This window comes from Gopherus flavomarginatus, chromosome 22, assembly GCF_025201925.1.
Source record: "Gopherus flavomarginatus isolate rGopFla2 chromosome 22, rGopFla2.mat.asm, whole genome shotgun sequence".
Classification (NCBI taxonomy): Eukaryota; Metazoa; Chordata; order Testudines; family Testudinidae; genus Gopherus; species Gopherus flavomarginatus.
Genome location: NC_066638.1, coordinates 18,920,742 through 18,941,081, shown reverse-complemented (window position 1 = coordinate 18,941,081; position 20,340 = coordinate 18,920,742). Strand labels below are relative to the sequence as shown.

The 20,340-nt window shown below is 50.8% G+C and overlaps 2 protein-coding genes across 3 annotated transcripts in view; one reads left to right on the top strand and one right to left on the bottom strand.

Moving 5' to 3' along the window:
• HNRNPR (heterogeneous nuclear ribonucleoprotein R) overlaps positions 1-5,817 on the bottom strand; it is a 62,132-nt gene extending 56,315 nt beyond the window's left edge. For both annotated transcript variants that reach the window (XM_050932320.1, XM_050932321.1), the window contains exon 1: positions 5,715-5,817. In XM_050932320.1, the coding sequence (XP_050788277.1) occupies positions 5,715-5,792 (78 nt within the window). In that variant the 5' untranslated portion in view covers positions 5,793-5,817. The remainder of the gene's footprint in view (positions 1-5,714) is intronic.
• The window catches only part of PTAFR (platelet activating factor receptor), a 566,600-nt gene that overhangs the window by 408,268 nt on the left and 137,992 nt on the right, over positions 1-20,340 (top strand). The window lies entirely within an intron of this gene.

Sequence of the window (20,340 nt, the reverse complement as noted above, 5' to 3'; positions counted from 1 at the left end):
AACGCGAGGAGAGGTGGCAGGCTGAAAAGGATAGGTGGCATCAGCTTGCCGACAGAAGGCAAGAGTCGATGTTCTGACTGCTGGAGCATCAAACTGACCTGCTCCAGCGTATGGTTGAGCTGCAGGAAAGGCAGCAGGAGCACAGACCGCCGCTACAGCCCCTGTGTAACCAGCCGCCCTCCTCAACAAGTTCTATAGCCTCCTCACCCAGACACCCAAGAACATGGGCCCCCCCTCTGGCCACTCCACCTCAGAGGATTGCCTAAGCACCTGAAGGCTGGCCTTCAATAAGTTTTAAAGTGAGGTGTGGCCTTGTCCTTCCCTTCTCCCCCACTTCCCTGCACCCCCACCTCTCCCAGGCTACCTTGGCAGTTAACCCCCTATCTGTGTGATGAATTAATAAAGAATGCATTAATGTGAAGTAACAATGACTTTATTGCCTCTGCAAGTGGTGATCGAAGGGGGGAGGGGAGGGTGTTTAACTTAGAGGGAAGTAGAGTGAACCAAGGGGGGGAGGGTCATCAAGGAGAAACAAACAGAACTTTCACACCGTAGCCTGGCCAGTCATGAAACTAGTTTTCAAAGCTTCTCTGATGCACAACACATCCTGCTGTGCTCTTCTAACCGCCCTGGAGTCTGGCTGCACGTAATCAGCGGCCAGGCAATTTGCCTCAACCTCCCACCCCACCATAAAAGTCTCCCCTTTACTCTCAAAGATATTGAGGAGCGCACAGTAAGCTGTAATAACAGGAATATTGCTTTCGCTGAGGTCTATCCAAGTCAGTAAACCGCGCCAGCGCACTTTTAAACATCCAAATGCACATTCTACCACCATTCTGCACTTGCTCAGCCTATAGTTGAACTGCTCTGGACTACTATCCAGGCTGCCTGTGTATGGCTTCATGAGCCCTGGCATTAAGGGGTAGGCTGGGTCCCCAAGGATAACTACAGGCAGTTCAACATCCCCAAAGGTTATATTCTGGTCTGGGAAGAAAGTCCCTTCCTGCAGCTTTTGAAACAGACCAGCGTTCCTGAAGATGTGAGCGTTGTGTACCTTTCCTGGCCATCCCAGGTTGATGCTGGTGAAACGTCCCCTGTGATCCACCAGTGCTTGCAGTACCATTGAAAAGTACCCCTTGCAGTTTATGTACTCGCTGGCTTGGTGCTCTGGTGCCAAGATAGGGATATGGGTTCCGTCTATTGCCCCACCACAGTTAGGGAATCTCATTGCAGCAAAGCCATCCACTATGACCTACCCATGTCCCAGAGTCACTACCCTTGATATCAGCAGATCTTTTATTGCGTGGGCTACTTGCATCACAGCAGCCCCCACAGTAGATTTGTCCACTCCAAATTGATGCCCAACTGACTGGTAGCTGTCTGGCATTGCAAGCTTCCACAGGGCTATCGCCACTCGCTTCTCAACTGTGAGCGCTGCTCTCATCTTGGTATTCTGGCACTTCAGGGCAGGGGAAAGCAAGTCACAAAGTTCCATGAAAGTGCCCTTACGCGTGCAAAAGTTTCGCAGCCACTAGGAATCGTCCCACACCTGCAATACTATGTGGTCCCATCAGTCTGTGCTTGTTTTCCGAGCCCAGAATTAGCATTCCACAGCATGAACCTTCCCCATTAACACCATGATGTGCACACTGCCGGGACCCGTCCTTTGTGAGAAGTCTATATCCATGTCTATGTCCTCATCACTCTTGTCATTGCGCTGCTGTCGCCTCCTGGCCTGGTTTTGCTTTGCCAGGTTGTGGTTCTGCATATACTCCAGGATACTGTGCGTGGTGTTTAAAGTGCTCATAATTGCCTTGGTGATCTGAGCGGGCTCCATGATCCAGTGCTATGGCATCTGGGCTGAAGAAAGAAACGAAACGACTGTCTGCTCTGACGGGAGGGAGGGGCGACTGACAATATGGCTTACAGGGAATTACAGTCCACAAAGGGGGTGGCTTTGCATCAAGGAGAAACACAAACAACTGTCACACACAGAATGGCCCCCTCGGGTTTAGCAAGCCATTGATTTCATGGAGGGAGGGAGGAAACAAATGAATACAAAACAAATCGGGTCTATTTCTTGTTTTGATCCACTCCATCTATCTTTTACATCTTTAGGGTGGCAGCAGACGGTGCAGTTTGACTGCTAGCCATCATCCTCTCCTGGCTGCTCACCAGAAGATGGTGCAGAAGGACTACTAGCCATTGTCATCTCCTGGGTGCTCGGCAGAAGATGGGAATGACCTGGCTGAGTCATTCCCATGTCTGCCCAGGCACCCTGACTGACCAGTTGTAACGCTCCGTCTGTTGCCAAAAGGCAATGAGCTGCTGCTGTGCAGCAATGCAGTCCCACATCTGCCAGCACTCAGGAGATGTACGGTGATGGCAAGCTGAGCAGGTTCCAGGCTTGCCGTGGTATGGCGTCTACTCAGGTAACCCAGGAAAAAGGGCACAAAATGATTGTCTGCCATTGCTTTCACAGAATGAGGGAGGGAAAGGGGGGCCTGACAACATTTACCCAGAACCACCCACGATACTGTTTTTGCCCCCATCAGGCATTGGGATCTCAACCCAGAATCCCAATGGGCAGTGGAGACTGCGGGAACTGTGGGATAGCTACTCTCAGCCACTCACAGTGCAACGCTCCGGAAGTCGACGCTAGCCTTGGTACTGTGGACGCAGTCTGCCACCTTAATGCACTTAAAGTATTTTGTGTGGGGACACACAAGCAACTGCATTAAAAAAAAAAAAAAAAAAAAAACTTAGCGTAGACACACCCTTAGATCATAGAAAGTTTAAACCCAAAAGAAGAATTTAAGGAAGATGTGAGGGAATGCAAGGGTTTATACTGGAAGTTGAACTGTGAATTGAATTACCAAAGAACCTCACACTACTGACTAGCAATCCAGAAGAAAGTTTTGCAAGTTCTACACACCAAAAAGACTAACTGTAATGCATCAGTTTATCTTAAGCCCGTGGTTTTCAACCTTGGCCCGCAGACCATGTCCAAGACTTCCAAAGGAGTCCACACCTTCAATTGAAATGCAGGGGGTCCACAAAATTTAAAAAAAAAAAAAAAAAAAAAAAAAAAGGTTGAAAACCACTGCCTTAAGCAATACTTGTGATACAAGTGATAAGTTATTTATGACAGTGCAAGAGTAGTGAACAAGCTACAGGACTAAATTTTTGCTATGAAGTTACTGCCTTCATGCAAATTAAGAGCTTTGCAGATTACCACAGTTAAAAGTCTAACTTCTAGCACAGTAAATACAATTGTTACAATGAGTATTTAACACATCCAACCCTCCAGAGCAGCTCTTCTCATCTTTTCCCATCAAATGACCTAATGATATGGGAAAGCCTAGGGACACTTTCCCCACATCTAGAGGGAGGTCATTACAACCCTAGGTTGTTAGGCTGTGTTCAAGAGTATCTATATGCCCTGTCATCATGGTACGAACACCTAAGGCTATAACTTCGACGCAGAACTAACTCATATTACATTATCTACATTTGAATCAACTCCCTCTCAAGGTAGCCTAACAACACTCCAGTTGCACAGAATGATTCTGAGGGCTTGTCTACACCTAAAATGCTGCAAATGCACCACTGGAGGGCTTCAGTTAAGATGCTACCTATGCCAATAGGAGGGTTTCTACCAGTGACCTTGCACTGGAGCTTAGGTCAGTTTAACTGCATTGCTAAGGGGGATGGATTTTCTCACGCCTCTGAGCGACAGTTATACCAACCTAAATTTCTAGTATCTATAGATATCAGGCTTCAGTAATTGTACTAGCAGCTGACAAATTGTGCTCCCCCCCCCCAACACATACACACACTCCACAAACGGGTCAGCCAACTCAAGTTACAAACAGGATCACACTCAAGTTAAAGGTCTGAGTGTGGATGGGACTCAAGTTAGGGACAATACTTGAGTTATCACTCAAATTAATTCTACAGTGAAGACATGCCCTAACATCCATGAATTTATCTTCCAAAAGGGCACTTCAGCTCTCTATCTGTAAAACAGAGATAAAATCATTTATCTACCACAGTGATACTGCCAGAATAAACTCATTTGTTTTTGGTGTGAATCACAGTAATACTTGTCAAGTATCAGAAGGGTAGCTGTGCTAGTCTGGATCTGTAAAAGCAGCAAAGAGTCCTGTGGCACCTTACAGACTAACAGACATATTGGAGCATGAGCTTTTGTGGGTGAATACCCACTTCACTGGATGCATGTAGTGGAAATGCATCCGACAAAAGTGGGAATTCATCCACGAAAGCTCATGCTCCAGTATGTCTTTTAGTCTGCTAGGTAATACTTGCGTACAGACACTTGAGTAAGGATGTTAAATACTCTTAGGAAACATGGCTTTTAGAATAAAAAGGTTAGGTAGAATTCTGCTAGTCTGCAAACCCTATAATTTACACAGAAAAGACAGTCACTTCACAGAAAGGATTTAAAAAAGCACTGTAGTTAGGAATTACAGAAGCTTTTTTATTCCTTAAAAATACACTGTATGACACTAGTAATTGTTCTGTAATACATCATAAATAGGAAAACGTTTGTGGCCCTCACAATGCTCTCCACAGCACAATAGTATCAAAGCTGATGAAATCTTCTTGCTCAGTACTGGGAGAGATGACAAAAAAGATAAAGAAAAAAGTCTGATCAACCTCCCCTAAATAACCCTATGTGGAACCATAGGTCATATAGGGTAACTGACTACATTCACAGAGTAATGGATAACAAAGCCACTAAAATACAGAAACTAAATCCACTTTAAAAACATGTATTTTTTAATCAATGTTAGAGAACAGAAGTTCAGTAAGGTTCACAAAAGAAAATAGAAATTCATAGTAATCAGGTCCTAGAGAATTTTATCTTTCTTGCACTAAACAAGATTTACCATCTGGAACGAAGTAGACAAATGGTAACTTGAATTATTTTATATAGGTTTAATGCAAAATTTAGCTTACTAAAACCCAAATACTTCCTACAGGTGGTTTTACAGAGAACAGGTGTGTCATCATCATGGCAATACAGATAAATCAGCATTTAGTCAAAATATTTCCTAACCAATCCATGCACACGTGGTAGTGGAGATAAAGGGTCCCATGTGGCCAGCAGCCATGAGGCTTTGCCTCCAGGCCCCTTCCCTGAGCTGCTGTCTAGTGGTACAGGCTGAAGAGGGAGGGAGCTGCGCTTTACACACAGGAGATGGAATGCAATGGGGCGGCGTTAAGCCTAACACGGAGCAGGAACCAGCACCTGCCTCTCGTCACCTACCTACCAGACCCAATCCACGTGGTGGAGCGGAGCGGAGGCGTCAGTCTGCCGCTACCCCCGTCCCCAGGCCCGACCCGCACGCACAGCGGACCTTCCCCCCCGCACAGAACCAGCCACTCCGCAGCCACGCTGGGCCTCTCACCCCGCGCGCTACAGAGCGGGTAGCGACAGCCTGCGCCCCATGCGCCCCCGACCGCCTCAGCAGCCCCACTCCCCGACGGCCCCGTCCCAAGCCAGGTGCCCAGCAGCGCCTCCGCGAGCGCGGCCTACAGCCCCCGCCTTCCACAAGGCCCCGGGCCCGCCTGGCTAGAGCCTGTGGCTACCCCCCATCTGCGCAGGCCCGGCTGGGGACTCTCCGCCGCGGAGCGCGGCAGCCCGGCTCTCCTCCGCCCCCGCCCGGCGGCGGCCCAGCGACACTCACCGGAGCGCGGCCTGCGCGGCGCGGCTGAGGCCTAAGCAGCGACTGCAAATGGCGCGCGCGCACTTCCCCTCTCCTCATGGACGGCGGCGCGACCCCGGCAACACGCGGGGTTTCCCGGAACTGCTTCCAGGGATCCCTGTATTAGCCAATCAGCATATTGGGCGTCAGACGAGCACCACGCGAAACCTATTAGAGCCGGGAGGCGAGACACCCTTGTTTCCCCTGGCCAATTAGAGAAGACAGCGAGGCCACCCGCGCAACGACGAAGGCCGGCGCCCAGGCAGGCGCAGAGATCAGGGGTTTAAAGCGGCCGCTGCGTTCCTCCCGCCAGCTGGCTACACAAAGGGAGGGTGAGAAGGGCCCCCGAGCTGGGCGGGGCTGCCTGGTGGCGGGACAGTCTGTCCGCCCCTGCAGGTCTCTATCCCCGTCCTGGGCAGGTTGCTGCCCCCCCGCCCTCTAGTCCTGTCTCCTGCCCCAGCCCGCAGCGTGCAGCCAGCGCCGAGCTCCGTCCCCGTTCCCTGCGCTCAGCGCAGCGCTAAGTGTTATCTGTACCGGGGCAGGCAACCGATGGCGCGCGCCAGAGGCGGCAGGCGAGCTGATTTTCAGCGGCACTCACACTGCCCGGGTCCTGGCCGCCGGTCCGGGGGGCTCTGCATTCTAATTTAATTTTAAATGAAGCTTCTTAAACATTTTAAAAACCTTATTTGCTTTACGCACAACAGTAGTTTGATTATATATTATAGACTTATAGAGAGAGATCTTCTAAAAATGTTAAACTAGATAATTGGCACATGAAACCTTAAATTAGAGTGAATAAATGAAGACTCGGCACAGCACTTCTGAAAGTATCAGAGCAGTAGCCATGTTAGTGTGGATCTGTAAAAGCAACAAAGAGTCCTGTGGCACCTTATAGACTAACAGACGTTTTGGAGCATTAGCGTTCGTGGGTGAATACCCACTTCGTCGAATGCATGTTCATCTGATGAAGTGGGTATTCACCCATGAAAGCTCATGCTCCAAAACGTCTGTTAGTCTATAAGGTGCCACAGGACTCTGTCACTTCTGAAAGGTTGCCAACCCCTGGTCTATACCATCCCTGGCAGGTGTTTGTCCAGCCATCAAAGAGTCCTTTGGCCATGAGTGGCAGGTTTGTAGATATTTTGGTGGTGCCCAGAACCTGCTGTCCCCCAAAATCTGCCCCCCCCAACCTGCCTAAGGCTCTGGGAGGGACTTTGTGTCAGGGGAGGAGGTCTGGGGTGCAGATCCTGGCCTGGGGATTAGGGTGCAGGATGCAGGCTCGGGGATGGAGTTTGAGTGGGGGAGGGAGCCTGGGGGTGCAGGCTCTGGGATGGAGTTTGAGTGCTGGGTGCAGGCGCTGGGCTGGGGCAGGGGATGGATGTGCTGGAGGTAGTGAGGGGTGCAGGCTCTGGAATGGAGTTTGGGTGCAGGTTCTGGGGTAGGGGTTGTCATAAACAGATAGCTAAGGGTTAATGTCTCTTTCACCTGAAGCACCTGACCAGAGGACCAATCAGGAAACCGGATTTTTTCAACTTTGGGTGGAGGGAATTTTGTGTCTGAGGTCTTTGTTTTCTGTCTGCCTGCTTTCTCTGAGCTTTGGAGAAGTTTCTGCTTTCTAATCTTCTGTTTCTAAGTGTAAGGACAAAGAGATCAGATAGTAAGTTATATGGTTTCTTTTCTTTGGTATTTACATGAATATAAGTGCTGGAGTGCTTTGATTTGTATTCTTTTTGAATAAGGCTGTTTATTCATATTTCTTTTAAGCAATCGACCCTGTATTTGTCACCTTGATACAAAGAGACCATTTGTATGTATTTTTCTTTCTTTTTTTATATAAAGCTTTCTTTTTAAAAACCTGTTAAAGTTTTTCTTTACTGGGAAATTTCAGGGAAATTGAGTCTGTACTCACCAGGGAATTGGTGGGAGGAAGAAATCAGGGGGAGATCTGTGTGTGTTGGATTTGCTAGCCTGATTTTGCATTCCCTCTGTGTGAAGAGGAAAGTGCTTGTGTTTCCAGGACTGGGAACGGAGAGGGGGAGTCACTCTGTTTGGATTCACAGAGCTTGTGTCTGGGTATCTCTCCAGGAGCACCTGGAGGGGGGAAGGGAAAAAGGATTATTTCCCTTTGTTGTGAGACTCAAGGGATTTGGGTCTTGGGGTCCCCTGGGAAGGTTTTTCAGGGGGACCAGAGTGCCCCAAAACACTCTAATTTTTTTGGGTGGTGGCAGCAAGTACCAGGTCCAAGCTGGTAACTAAGCTTGGAGGTTTTCATGCTAACCCCCATATTTTGGACGCTAAGGTCCAAATCTGGGAATAAGGTTTGACAGGGGTGTAGAAGGGGGTGAGGGGTGCAGGCTCTGAAAGGGTAGCCTGCCCTGCCATTAGTGGATCGGTGGCACTAGGACACTGGGACAGCACACAGCAGTTGATGCCGGCAGCAGGTGTAGTGTAGGATACCACTCCATCTAGGAATATGCTACACCTTGTGCTACATCTAGGAATATGCAGCACAAGCAGATATGGGAAAGGTGCGCACTGATTTCTTTCAGGCAGGGATGCGGCGGAGCAGGGGAGGAGATGTGCGGGGGGAGTGGTGGCAGAATTGTCACACCATAGCCTGACCAGTCATGAAACTGGTTTTCAAAGCTTCTCCAATGCACAGTGCACCCTGCTGTGCTCTTCTAACTGCCCTGGTGTCTGGCTGCGTGTAATCAGCAGGCAGGTGATTTGCCTTAACCTCCCACCCCGCCTCCAGCTGGCATGATATTCCAGGCAGGACTGAATCTCCATTAGACAAAACTTGAAGAGAATGACCTGGAGTCATTCCCATTTTTGTCCAGGCTGGCCAGGAGCACCCACGGGATGACGACAACGGCTAGCAGTCATATTGCACTGTCTGCTGTCCGCAAGGCAAGGCAAGGGGATGCTGCTGTGTAGCACTGCAGTACTACATCTGCCAGCAATACCCAGGAGACATACGGTGACAGTGACTTGAGCGGGCTCCATGCTTGTCGTGGTATGTTGTCTGCACGGGTAATCCAGGAAAAAAGGCGAGAAACAATTTTTTGCTATTGCTTTTGCGGAGGGAGGGAGGCCTGACAACATTTACCCAGAAGCACCCACAACACTGTTTTTGCCCCATCAGGCATTGGGATCTCAACCCAGAATTCCAATGGGTGGCGGAGACTGCGAGAACTGTAGGATAGCTACCACAGTGCAATGCTCCGAAAGTCTACACTAGCCTAGGTACTGTGGACACACACCGCCGACTTAATACGCTTAGTGGGGACACACACAATCGACTGTATCAAATCGATTTCTAAAAAATCGACCTAATTTCATAGTGTAGACATACCCTGAGAAGCAGTAGCTGTGTCAATAGGTGAAGCCCTCCCATCGCCATAGCACTGTCTACATGGGGTGTTAGGTCTGTGTAACTATGTCGCTCAGGGGTGTGGATTTTCCACACCCCTGAACAGTGTAGTTATATACGTTTGTGAGAAGACCAGGGCTAAGAGTTTGATATTAAAAAAATGTAAATCTGAAGCCCTGTTTGAGTTGACCATGATATACTTTTAATATAAATATCCATGTGTTTTTCAAATACGTAGTCAATGAACAAGTTTTTATAACAGTCTCAACTCATATTGATAATTTGTATTGCCATAACTATAGGCCGCCAGTTTCTCTATATCTTTCATGGCTGTGACTCAGACCTGAAAGCTATCTCCTTATAGACATTACAGTGGGGGGACTATCAAATAATTAAAAATTATATAATGAATACAAAGGGTGCAGATTTAGGATTGGATGGGCAACCTTAACTCTAGTATTTTTAACAACTGAGTACTTGACTTGTGCAGTTTTTAGAAGTCCTTAATATAATTGTATATGTAACTTTCTAGGTTTTTCTTCTTTTTTTTTTTTAAAAAAACACATTTTATCACGTGCAACTGTAACAACTTCTCACATAGATCAATGGTAGGATTACGCCTTTACTGCTATAGCACAAGCCTCTACTGCTTGAGCTAAAGGACTCATTACATTAGCTTGCAGAAGCAGTGGCTGTTATCCTCTTTAACCAGTCATTAGAGGGGATGCAAAATGAAAATGTAACTCTGTGTGGGTTACACAAACACTGAAACAGTGGGTTTTGTAAGCAAGCAAAGACCTATTTTACAGGCAGGATACATAGCATAGTTTTTGCAGGTTCTTTTTGAGAAGCAATGTAAGTAAATGGCTGAGACTTTGGCTTGTCATATTAGAGACCTACATTCTATTCTCAGGTAGGACAGATATTACCTTATTCAGCCTCTGTCTGTAAAATGCTTGCTTCTGTTGGTGTCACTCTGGCATAACCCTAGGTAACTCGGGAGGGTGGTAGACCACAAGTGTCAATGAAGCGCTCCTGTTGTAGGCCTCAATGAACCAATGTTCCTCCATGTTAAACACTTTGTGTAACCTAGTGTAACCTAATGTACTAGTAGCTGCAAAAATGTAGTGTTAGCAGTTAGTTTTCGGTTGTAACAGCCAGTTCTCTGCTGTAATACATTGAAGCTAGGCTAAAGCACGGTCAAGGCCGTTTTAAGATACTGTATACATGTCTCAGCAGCGGAGAGCAGGGAGGAAGGGGGAAGACAAAAGATTGAATGAGAAAGGATACTGCAGCTGGATGGGAAAGGAGGGGGGAGTGAGAAATCAGCTAGTCAGCACGAAAAAGTTTTGTAGTAAACAACTGGGATATAAAAGGAAGAAACTGCTTGTTTTAGGGGTGCAGGATTTGAGATTTTCTCCCTTGCACCTTATTTGAGCTCAAATAAACTTGGTTGTTTGTTTCTCCACCCTGGTGTGTTCATTGGCGCTTAGCACCCTGGGCAACGAACCGCTGTTGCTTGCCTCTGGCACTTCTGTGTCGGCAACACTTCCATTCTAGGGAAAGTCTCGGGCCTTACAGAACTGTTTTGAAATGTAGAGTATTGTAAGTTCTTTGGGGATAGGGAACATCATTGTGTGTGTTTGAACAGAGCATAGAACAGCGGGGTCCTGATTCAGGACCAAAGCTGTTTGGTGCTACCACAGTGCAATAATACCAGTCAATAGAAAGTGTGACTTTAATTTATGGCATTCTGGTGCCCAGCCTAGTGCACGTTCCCTTAATCAAAAAGGTATTTTGATGAGTAACAATCGGAAGCAAGGTCATTTTGTGTGTGTCCTGTTGATAGAAAACATCGTTCCATTAAGGAAGACTTATTCAGGGCTGATGGCCCTGCATTGGTTTGTCATAGCTTCTCATTTAAAGTCTCTCCGCTAGGTGTCAAACCTCTGCTACAAAATGGATGCTCTCTAATCCACAGTAAAGATTATAATTATAAGTGGTGTTCATAAAACAAAGTGGAATTCACAAATTGATCCAGACTGTCACAGTATGCTTCTCAGGGAAGCCACAGAAGATGCATAAGCCTAGTTGGAATGGGCTCTAACCTGCAAGGGTGGAAGTAGTCTAATGCATAGCATGATCTAATGCAGTGGTTCTCATCATGGGGTCCGCAAACGCTTTTGGGGGCGGGGGGCCTGCAGCTAAAACCCAGAGCCTCAGCCCCAGCACCTCCCGCAGGGCTGAAGCCCCGATCTCAGGCAACCCTGCAGGCCTGACGCTGGAGCAGTGGGGATGAACCCCCGAGCCCCAGTGTTCCCCATGGGGCAGAAGCCCTGTGCCTGTGTTGCCCCTCCCCAGAAACTACACTGCCAGAGCAGGGAAGTCCTGAGGCAGCTCCACACACACCCCTCCACCTACTTCTCTCCCCAACCCCTGCCAGGTTGGAGGTGGGAAGCCAGAGCCGGCCAGTGCGAGACAGCTGCTGCTGTGGCTAGTGCCATGGAGCAGGCAGCCATGGCATTCTCTTGTCTTCTGCTGCTGCTGGTGCAGAGGATTGAAGCTGCTGTTCAGCTCCCAGTCCCCTTTGTTCAGGCAGCCAGTAAGAGCCACTGGGTTGGGGGACCTGGCTCCATGGCTGGCTGAGCCCTTGGGGAACAGGGACCGCAGGGGAGCCCTCCCGGCACACAGCCCCTAGCTACCCCGCTCCCTGTACACTGAGCTACCCCCTTGCCCGCACACAGCCCCTACCTACCCCCTCCCTGCACCGAGATGCCCCCTCCCTGCACCCTGAGCTACCCCCATACCCGCACACAGCGCCTAGCTATCCCCCTCCCTGCATCGAGTGACCCCCTCCCTGCACCCTGAGCTACCCCACTGCCCGCACACAGTCCCTCGCTACCCCCTCCCTGCACCCTGAGCTACCCCTCTGCCCGCACACAGCGCCTAGCTATCCCCCTCCCTGCATCGAGTGACTCCCTCCCTGCACCCTGAGCTACCCCACTGCCCGCACACAGTCCCTCGCTACCCCCTCCCTGCACCCTGAGCTACCCCTCTGCCCGCACACAGTCCCTCGCTACCCCCTCCCTGCACCCTGAGCTAGCCCCCTGCCTGCACACAGCCCTTACGTACCCCTCTCCCTGCACCCTGAGCTACCCCCATACCTGCACACAGCGCCTAGCTACCCCCTCCCTGCATCGAGTGACCCCCTCCCTGCACCCTGAGCTAGCCCCCTGCCTGCACACAGCCCTTACGTACCCCTCTCCTTGCACCCTGAGCTACCCCCATACCTGCACACAGCGCCTAGCTACCCCCTCCCTGCATTGAGTGACCCCCTCCCTGCACCCTGAGCTAGCCCCCTGCCTGCACACAGCCCTTACGTACCCCTCTCCCTGCACCCTGAGCTACCCCCATACCTGCACACAGCGCCTAGCTACCCCCTCCCTGCATTGAGTGACCCCCTCCCTGCACCCTGAGCTAGCCCCCTGCCTGCACACAGCCCTTACATACCCCTCTCCCTGCACCCTGAGCTATCCCCATACCCGCACACAGCGCCTAGCTACCCCCTCCCTGCATCGAGCGACCCCCTCCCTGCACCCTGAGCTACCCCCATACCCGCACACAGCGCCTAGCTATCCCCCTCCCTGCATCGAGTGACCCCTCCCTTCACCCTGAGCTAGCCCCCTGCCTGCACACAGCCCTTACGTACCCCTCTCCCTGCACCCTGAGCTACCCCCATACCCGCAGACAGCGCCTAGCTATCCCCCTCCCTGCATCGAGTGACCCCCTCCCTGCACCCTGAGCTAGCCCCCTGCCTGCACACAGCCCTTACGTACCCCCCTCCCTGCACCCTGAGCTACCCCCATACCCGCACACAGCGCCTAGCTACCCCCTCCCTGCATCAAGTGACCCCCTCCCTGCACCCTGAGCTACCCCCATACCCGCACACAGCGCCTAGCTATCCCCTCCCTGCACCCTGAGCTGTTTTCAAACTTTTTGAGCCGACCTTCCTACCTGTGAGTTATAATTTCTGTCGTCCCTCCCCCACCCACACACGCTGGGTGGCCTGCTGAGGTGGGTCAGGGGTTGGAGGTGAAGCTCCTTCTGCAGATCCCACTGTGCGGAGCTGGCTCAAGCCCCGCCAGCCCCTGGCCAGCCAATGTTCCCTCTGATTTTCTCTATCTGTGTGCAGAACGAATTTTATTATGTGCCGCACCAATACCGAGGTAATGTGTGGGCAGGGCCGGTGCAAGGATATTTTGTGCCCTAGGCGAAACTTCCACCTTGCGCCCTCTGCCCCCACCCCTCCCCCCAGAGCATCGCTTATTATAAACTTTCAAAAATGAATACTGCTTAATGTGGCATTGCTCATTAGAATGAATACATATTCGGCTTGAAAATTTATTAATGTCATTATTTAGCCTACATATTTCATGAAAATAATTGAATAACCTGACGGTGTGGGGCTGGCTGGCTCTGGGCAGGGCAGGGGATGCGAAGCTGGCTGGAGATGGGGTGTGGGGTTGGCTGGAGACAGGGGGTGCGGGACTGGCTGCGGGCAGGGCAGGGAGTGAGGGGCTGGCTGCAAGCAGGGCAGGGGCTGCAGCAGGGGCTGGATGGAGGCAGGGGGTGTGGGCCTGGCTGTGGACAGGGCAAGGAGTGCAGCAGGGGCTGGCTGCATGCAGGGCAGGGAGTGAGGGGCTGGCTGTGGGCAAGGCAGGGGGTGTGGGGTGGCTGGAGACAGGAGGTATGGGGCTGGCTGCGGGCAGGGCAGGAGGTGTGGGGATGGCTGCAGGCAGGGTAGGGGGTGCAGCAGGGGCTGGCTGCGGGCAGGGCAGGAGGCGTGGGGCTGGTTGAGGCAGGGAAGGGGGTGCGGGGCTGGCTGCGGGCAGGGGGTGAGGTGCTGGCTGGATACAGGGGTGTGGGGCTGGCTAGAGACAGGGCAGGGGGTGTGAGGCTGGCTGTGGGCAGGGCAGGGGGTGCAGCAGGGGTGGCTGCGGGTAGGGCAGGGGGTGAGGGGCTGGCTGGAGACAGGAGGTGTGGGGCTGGCTGTGGGCAGGGCAGGGGGTGCAGCAGGGGTGGCTGCGGGTAGGGCAGGGGGTGAGGGGCTGGCTGGAGGCAGGAGAAGGGGTGTGGGGCTGACTGGAGGCAGGGCAGGGGATGAGGGGTTGGCTGCAGTCAGGACAGGGGGTTCAGCTGCCATGGATGGAGATGGAGCACAAAGAGCAGCTGCAGAAGGAAGAGCTGTTGGACAGAAACTTCTGTGAGGAACCGGCTCTGTCCCATGGAGAGGTACCACTGCGGGATCTGCATTTTAAATAGCAGTGGGGACGTCCCTGCAGCCCCTTGCCCTCTCAGCCTCCTGGGCACTGGCTCTCTGCAGCTCACTCCCTAGGGGCTCACCCCGCCCTGCTCCTCTTGCCCCCAGTCCCTCATTAGGCCTGGGTACACGGAAAGCATGCAGCATATCTTTGTACTGTGTTAATGACTCCTGAACTGGTGGGGGCTATGTCTAATTGCTGCCACTATCTCTTTCTTTGCTGGGCAATTAGATGACAATTAACTTGGAATAGCCCAGAGGGGTCAGAGTAGAGAAGGAGGGAAGAGAGACCTTTAGGTTTCAGTTCTGTGCAAAGCCGGTTAACTTTTCTTTTCAGCTGCCTATAAACAAACCTAGTAGAGAAAAGAGTTTCTTCCCCACATCCCCTCCCCCCAAAAATCGGTTATGATTTTAATGGATCCAGAAGCAAAATAATTCTGTAATCAAAAAGACAAGTTTCCTGCTTTCCCTTCCACAAAGATCTATTTCCAACTCAGGTAACTTATTATTTATTATCTGTAGTAACTATGTTCTCACGTTTGAATGATACACTGTAGTGGTGTCGGAGTTCTTTGGAAATCCCTCAGCTCTTTTGCGGTGTTGGGAGTGAATGCTAGACCCTCGGTTAATTACTTTTACCTTACTTCACGTGTCCATCTTTTAGTCATTAATTTTTGAAGTTAAATTAGATTTTCAAAACCCAGCTTTAAAATGATGTTCATGCCGACAATTGCAATTTAATTGTCCAAACGGGGAAATCGATGCCTTGAAATTATGGGATCTAATTTTAAAATTGTATTAAAAATGTGGCATTATAAAGGGGAAATATTTTAAAAGGTTTTACCAGCATCCCCATTACTGTTACCCAGGATTCTGCTTCAAGCAGTAACACAGGAGGGAGAGGGCAATGGACAGATTAGTGTTCAGTGGTACTTCAAACAAAAAGACATTTACTCTTAAATTATCTCGTTGATGCCTAATTGACTATCTAATAGCATGTATCAAGTACATCAAAACTTCGCTGAATAAGCTTGTTAGCATTTCTAAGGGGGACACTGAACATTCCTCAACCCTCCCCTCACCCCCCACTATGCCCTGATTGGGCAGGTAGGCAGCTCCGGTGGAGCTGCCACAGTGGTGTCTGCCGGAAGTCCACCGGAGCCGCGCGAACAGCCGACCGTCCACAGGCACGACTGCGGCAGCTCCACGGGAGCTGCCTGCCGCCCCTTCCGAACACCCTGGGCTGCCGGCTGCCGCGGCGGCGCCCTGACCCAGAGGAACCCCTGGACTGCCGGCTGCCACGGCGGCGCCCTGACCCAGGGGACCCCCTGGACTGCGGGCTGCGTCGGAGGCGCCCTGACCCAGGGGACCCCCTGGGCTGCCGGCTGCCGCGGCCGCGCCCTGACCCAGGGGACCCCCTGGACTGTGGGCTCCCGCGGAGGCGCCGTGACCCAGGGGACCCCCTGGACTGCCGGCTGCCGCGGTGGCGCCCTGACCCAGGGGACCCCCTGGACTGCGGGCTGCCGCGGAGGCGCCCTGACCCAGAGGAACCCCTGGACTGCGGGCTGCCACAGCGGCGCCCTGACCCAGGGGACCCCCTGGACTGCCGGCTGCCGCGGTGGCGCCCTGACCCAGGGGACCCCCTGGACTGTGGGCTGCCGTGGCGGTGCCCTGACCCAGGGAACCCCCTGGACTGCCGGCTGCAGCGGAGGCGCCCTGACCCAGGGGACCCCCTGGATTGCTGGCTGCAGCGGAGGCGCCCTGACCCAGGGGACCTCCTGGACTGTGGGCTGCCGTGGCGGTGCCCTGACCCAGGGAACCCCCTGGACTGCCGGCTGCAGCGGAGGCGCCCTGACCCAGGGGACCCCCTGGATTGCCGGCTGCAGCGGAGGTGCCCTGACCCAGGGGACCTCCTGGACTGCTGGCTGCAGCGGAGGCGCCCTGCCGGCAGCTCAGACTCCCTCTCTGTCCCAGCAGCAGCGGCTGCTCAACCATTTAAAAAAAAATTGAGGGCGCTTTTTGGCGCCCTCAAATCTCGGCGCCCTAGGCAACCGCCTAGTTCGCCTAAATGGTTGCACCGGCCCTGTGTGTGGATATGTGCCACCAGTGCAAAAAAAAAGCCCTATATATATATATTTATTTTTTAAAGTTCATAGATATGGAAGAAGAAAGAATATTAAAACAAGGGATAATGAATAAGGTGCAGTGCTTAAGCTGTTTATTTAATATGAAAATCAAATAAAAAGAAAATTAACATTGCCCTTGAAGTACATGTATTTTATCATCCTTTCTAACAACTTAAAGGTAGTAAACACGCCAAAATGTGACATACTGAAAACAGCTATATAAATAAAACAAAGTCATGGTCATTAAGTGAAAGCTTAAAAAATATGCAGTAGAGGCCCAATTTAATACCTATCCTACCGCAGACCACTAAATTTTCAGGGAAAGCTGCTCTTGCAAAATGAAGCAACTGCCAAAACACTAGCATGCTACAGACTTTTGCAGTTCACAAAACTATCCCTCTTGCATGCATATTACCTCCACACGGCTTTAAGATGCTCAACGAATCTATGAGTCACTTGGAAATAGTCGTGCTCTTGTTGCAAATATTAAAACAATATTTTCTGGTACTGGAAAGGAGAGTAAAAGTCATTCACTCAGGCTTACAAAATTTCTATGGGATGTCAATTCTTAATTTGATTAATACTTCACACATATGGAACAGTAAAAATAACACAAATAGCAAACAAAATCACAAAACGCATGCCAACGCTGAAAATACGAAGGGAAGTAAAATATCAAGTGGTTGTTTATGTGTATTTTAAATTAGTGTTTAGGGCGCATGTTGTGCAAGTACAACAGAGCCCTGTAGAAACAGGCAAAGTTAAAGTTCTGGTTTCACATTGTGTATGTGTCACCAACTTAAAAACTGAGTGTAGACTCATAATGTTTTTTACAAGCCCCTTAAGTAAATGGAGCACAATGACACATGGCTTTAGAGTTTTCAGACAGATCCCTGCTTCAAAGAGCTTGCAAATAAAGTCTTCATCCTACAAAATACCTAGCACCAAACCTAGTGCTTGCTACTTAAGAGTCAATGGGAGTACTCTGAAGAGCCAGAACTATAGCAGATAGCAAAGATCTGGCCTTAATGGTTTCCAATACTTCTCCCCCAACAAATTCTAAACTTTAATGGAGATTACTTGTCTGCAATCCAGAAAAGTGATTTCCATTAAGTTTTAGAATTTGTTTGGGGAGAGGGCCAGACAAGAGTTTGGCCCTAACTCCTGCACAACAAAGTGCTAGAAGCCCTTGGAAATATTTGAAAGCTGTGCTGTGCCCCTGCTCACTGATGAACACCAGTGAAGATCAAGTACTCCCATTAGCAGTGGGAGAGGTAGTTTGTCTGGGACATAGGTGCCGACTCCGTGGGTGCTCCAGGGCTGGAGCTCCATGGGTGCTACCGCACCGCCCCAGCTCGCCTCCGCTCTGCCTCCTCCCCTGAGTGTGCTGCCAAGTCCTGCTTCTCCCTCCTCCCTCCCTGTGCTTGCTCTGCAAAACAACTGTTTTGTGCGGCAAGCAGTGGGCGGGATGGGGAGGAGGAACGCGGTGCGCTTAGGGAAGAGGCAGGGCCAGGGCAGGGATTTGGGGAGGGGTCCAATAGGGGCAGGTAGGGGGCAGAGTGAGTCGGGGAGGGGGCAAGCACCCATCAGCACCAAGGAAAGTTGGCACCTGTGGTCTGGGAGACACTCACCATCCCCTAAATGACCAAGTAGTATCAGTGGCAAAAAAAACCCCAACCTAATCTGTGGCAAAAAACCAGAACCACACCCCACCACCTTCTTCCATTAAAATCCTCTAGCCCTTCTTCCTTGGAGATCTAGCCCCAATAACCCATGTGTTTGTCACCTTCAGACTTGATAACTGTCACTGTACATGCAGCTAAACATCTGAGCAACGGAGACACCAGCTTGTGCAGAATACAACTGCCAGCCACCGTGAACTTACTACTGTGTTCTCCATTGGCTCCCAGAGGCATCTCGCCCCACCTTCCGCAGCCCAGCCAGGGCTAGGAGAGAAGAGGTAAGCTGGCCAGGGGAGGGAGTCAGCCGAGCTCCCCAGCCACTGCAGCCCTTCGCGCACCAAACTCCCCCTCCCCCCGTCCATTACCCCTCTCAGTACCTTCTATTCTCCCACACCACCAGCTTACATGTGGGTCCTCCTCTCTAGGGTCCAGGCACCTAATTAGTGGAGCCACATCTGCGTGGCTCCACTAATTGGGTGTGCAGCCCTTGCTGCTCTCTTGTGCAGCCGCTCAGGCGCACACCTTAGAGGGAATGCAGCTGTCCACCCAAAATAGAAGTCGAACTGTAGCTGTGCCTGAGCCCCCTCTCCCCTCAGCCGAGAGTCCTGAGTCCTCCTCTCCCCCGCTGCACCGTGGAGTTTTTATAGCATGTTGTGGAGGACTCAGAAAGAAAAAGGTGCAGAAACCCTGATTAATTAATTAATGCAATTAAGTCCATATGGATAGTCTTTGGGTAGGATAGGATATTGGTTGACCTTTCACTCTGCCTGCGTATGCCACAAGTAGTCTAGGAAAGCTTCTGAATGGCTTTATTCTGTCCAGCTGAAATGAAAGTGCCCTGGTGTGCAGTTTGGCTTCTCCCATTTGAAGTGGGGCTTGGGAAAGAAAACTTGCAGGTTAATCAAATGAAAATCTGAAAAAATCTCAGGTAAGAATTTAGGAAGAGGTTTAAGGGTCACCTTGTCCTTAAGGAACACTATGTAAAGTGGACCGACCATAAGTGCCTGAATTTTTCCTACCCTTTGGGCTGATGCTATTATTACAGGACATTTTTATAGATAGATGATACAGTGAATATGTTGGTAGGGGGTCAAAAAGAAGACCCATTCACCTGACCAAAACTATATTAAGATCCCAGGAAGGAGTGGGCTCCTGGACTATATTGCACCTTTACGGAGCAATATAGCCCTGAGTGCTGTAAGGATGGCTAACGGAGACCCTGATTCCTGTAATTCTAAGGGAAACAGGTGGCATTGTGCTTCCACCTCATCCATTTCACTGCACACTAATATTCTGAACTTCAGCAGGGCAGCTTCTTTTGTTGATAGGTAACCAGCCAGCATCCACACTGGCTAATGTAGTGTTGCTGGGTCCAGATATAGGACCTTCCGTTTGTTCTGGGAGATCACATCAGGAAGGATGGGTAACATGAGCGTAGTCTGACTTGACAGGTTCCTGGAGTCTGAATATCAGAGTTTTTTGGGCCAATCTGGTGCTAACATGATCGTTACTACTGAGTCCTGTCTGGGGTACCCTGGGATCCTCAATATTAGTAGCATCAGTAGTTTAGGTGTACTGTACATGCTCCCTGGGGTCCGCAAGATGAGTAAAGTGGATGTCAGAGTGCCTGGGCTCAGAGCTCTCCTCCCAACCTCCCACCAAGAGGGCTTTTGGTACTTCTTGTTCCAGTGTGTGGTGAATAGGTCTACTATCAGATAACCTCACTTGAGGAAGATGCTCTGCAAGATGAAGTCCTTGACAATCCATTTGTGGTTGCTTGTAAATTGCCTGCTGAACAGCTGCATTAGGACATTCAGTAAGCCTGGTAGATGCAGAGCTACTGATGTGATTTAATGACAAACACAGTGTGGCAGGTTCCCCCAGGGTGCAGCCTGGAACTGGGGTACCACTGAACCCCCTGATCCACCAGCCTGGGCTCCGTCTCACACTGTACTGCTGTGACATGCTACAAAGCCCTCCAGCTTGCACTTTTATCAGAATGCATACAGGTAGGGACACACCCAGCTGCAGTTACAAGCAGGCTCTCTAGCCAGCTCCTGCATGGGAAGGCTACTCCCAGCTCCTCAGACATGCACCCCCTCTGGAG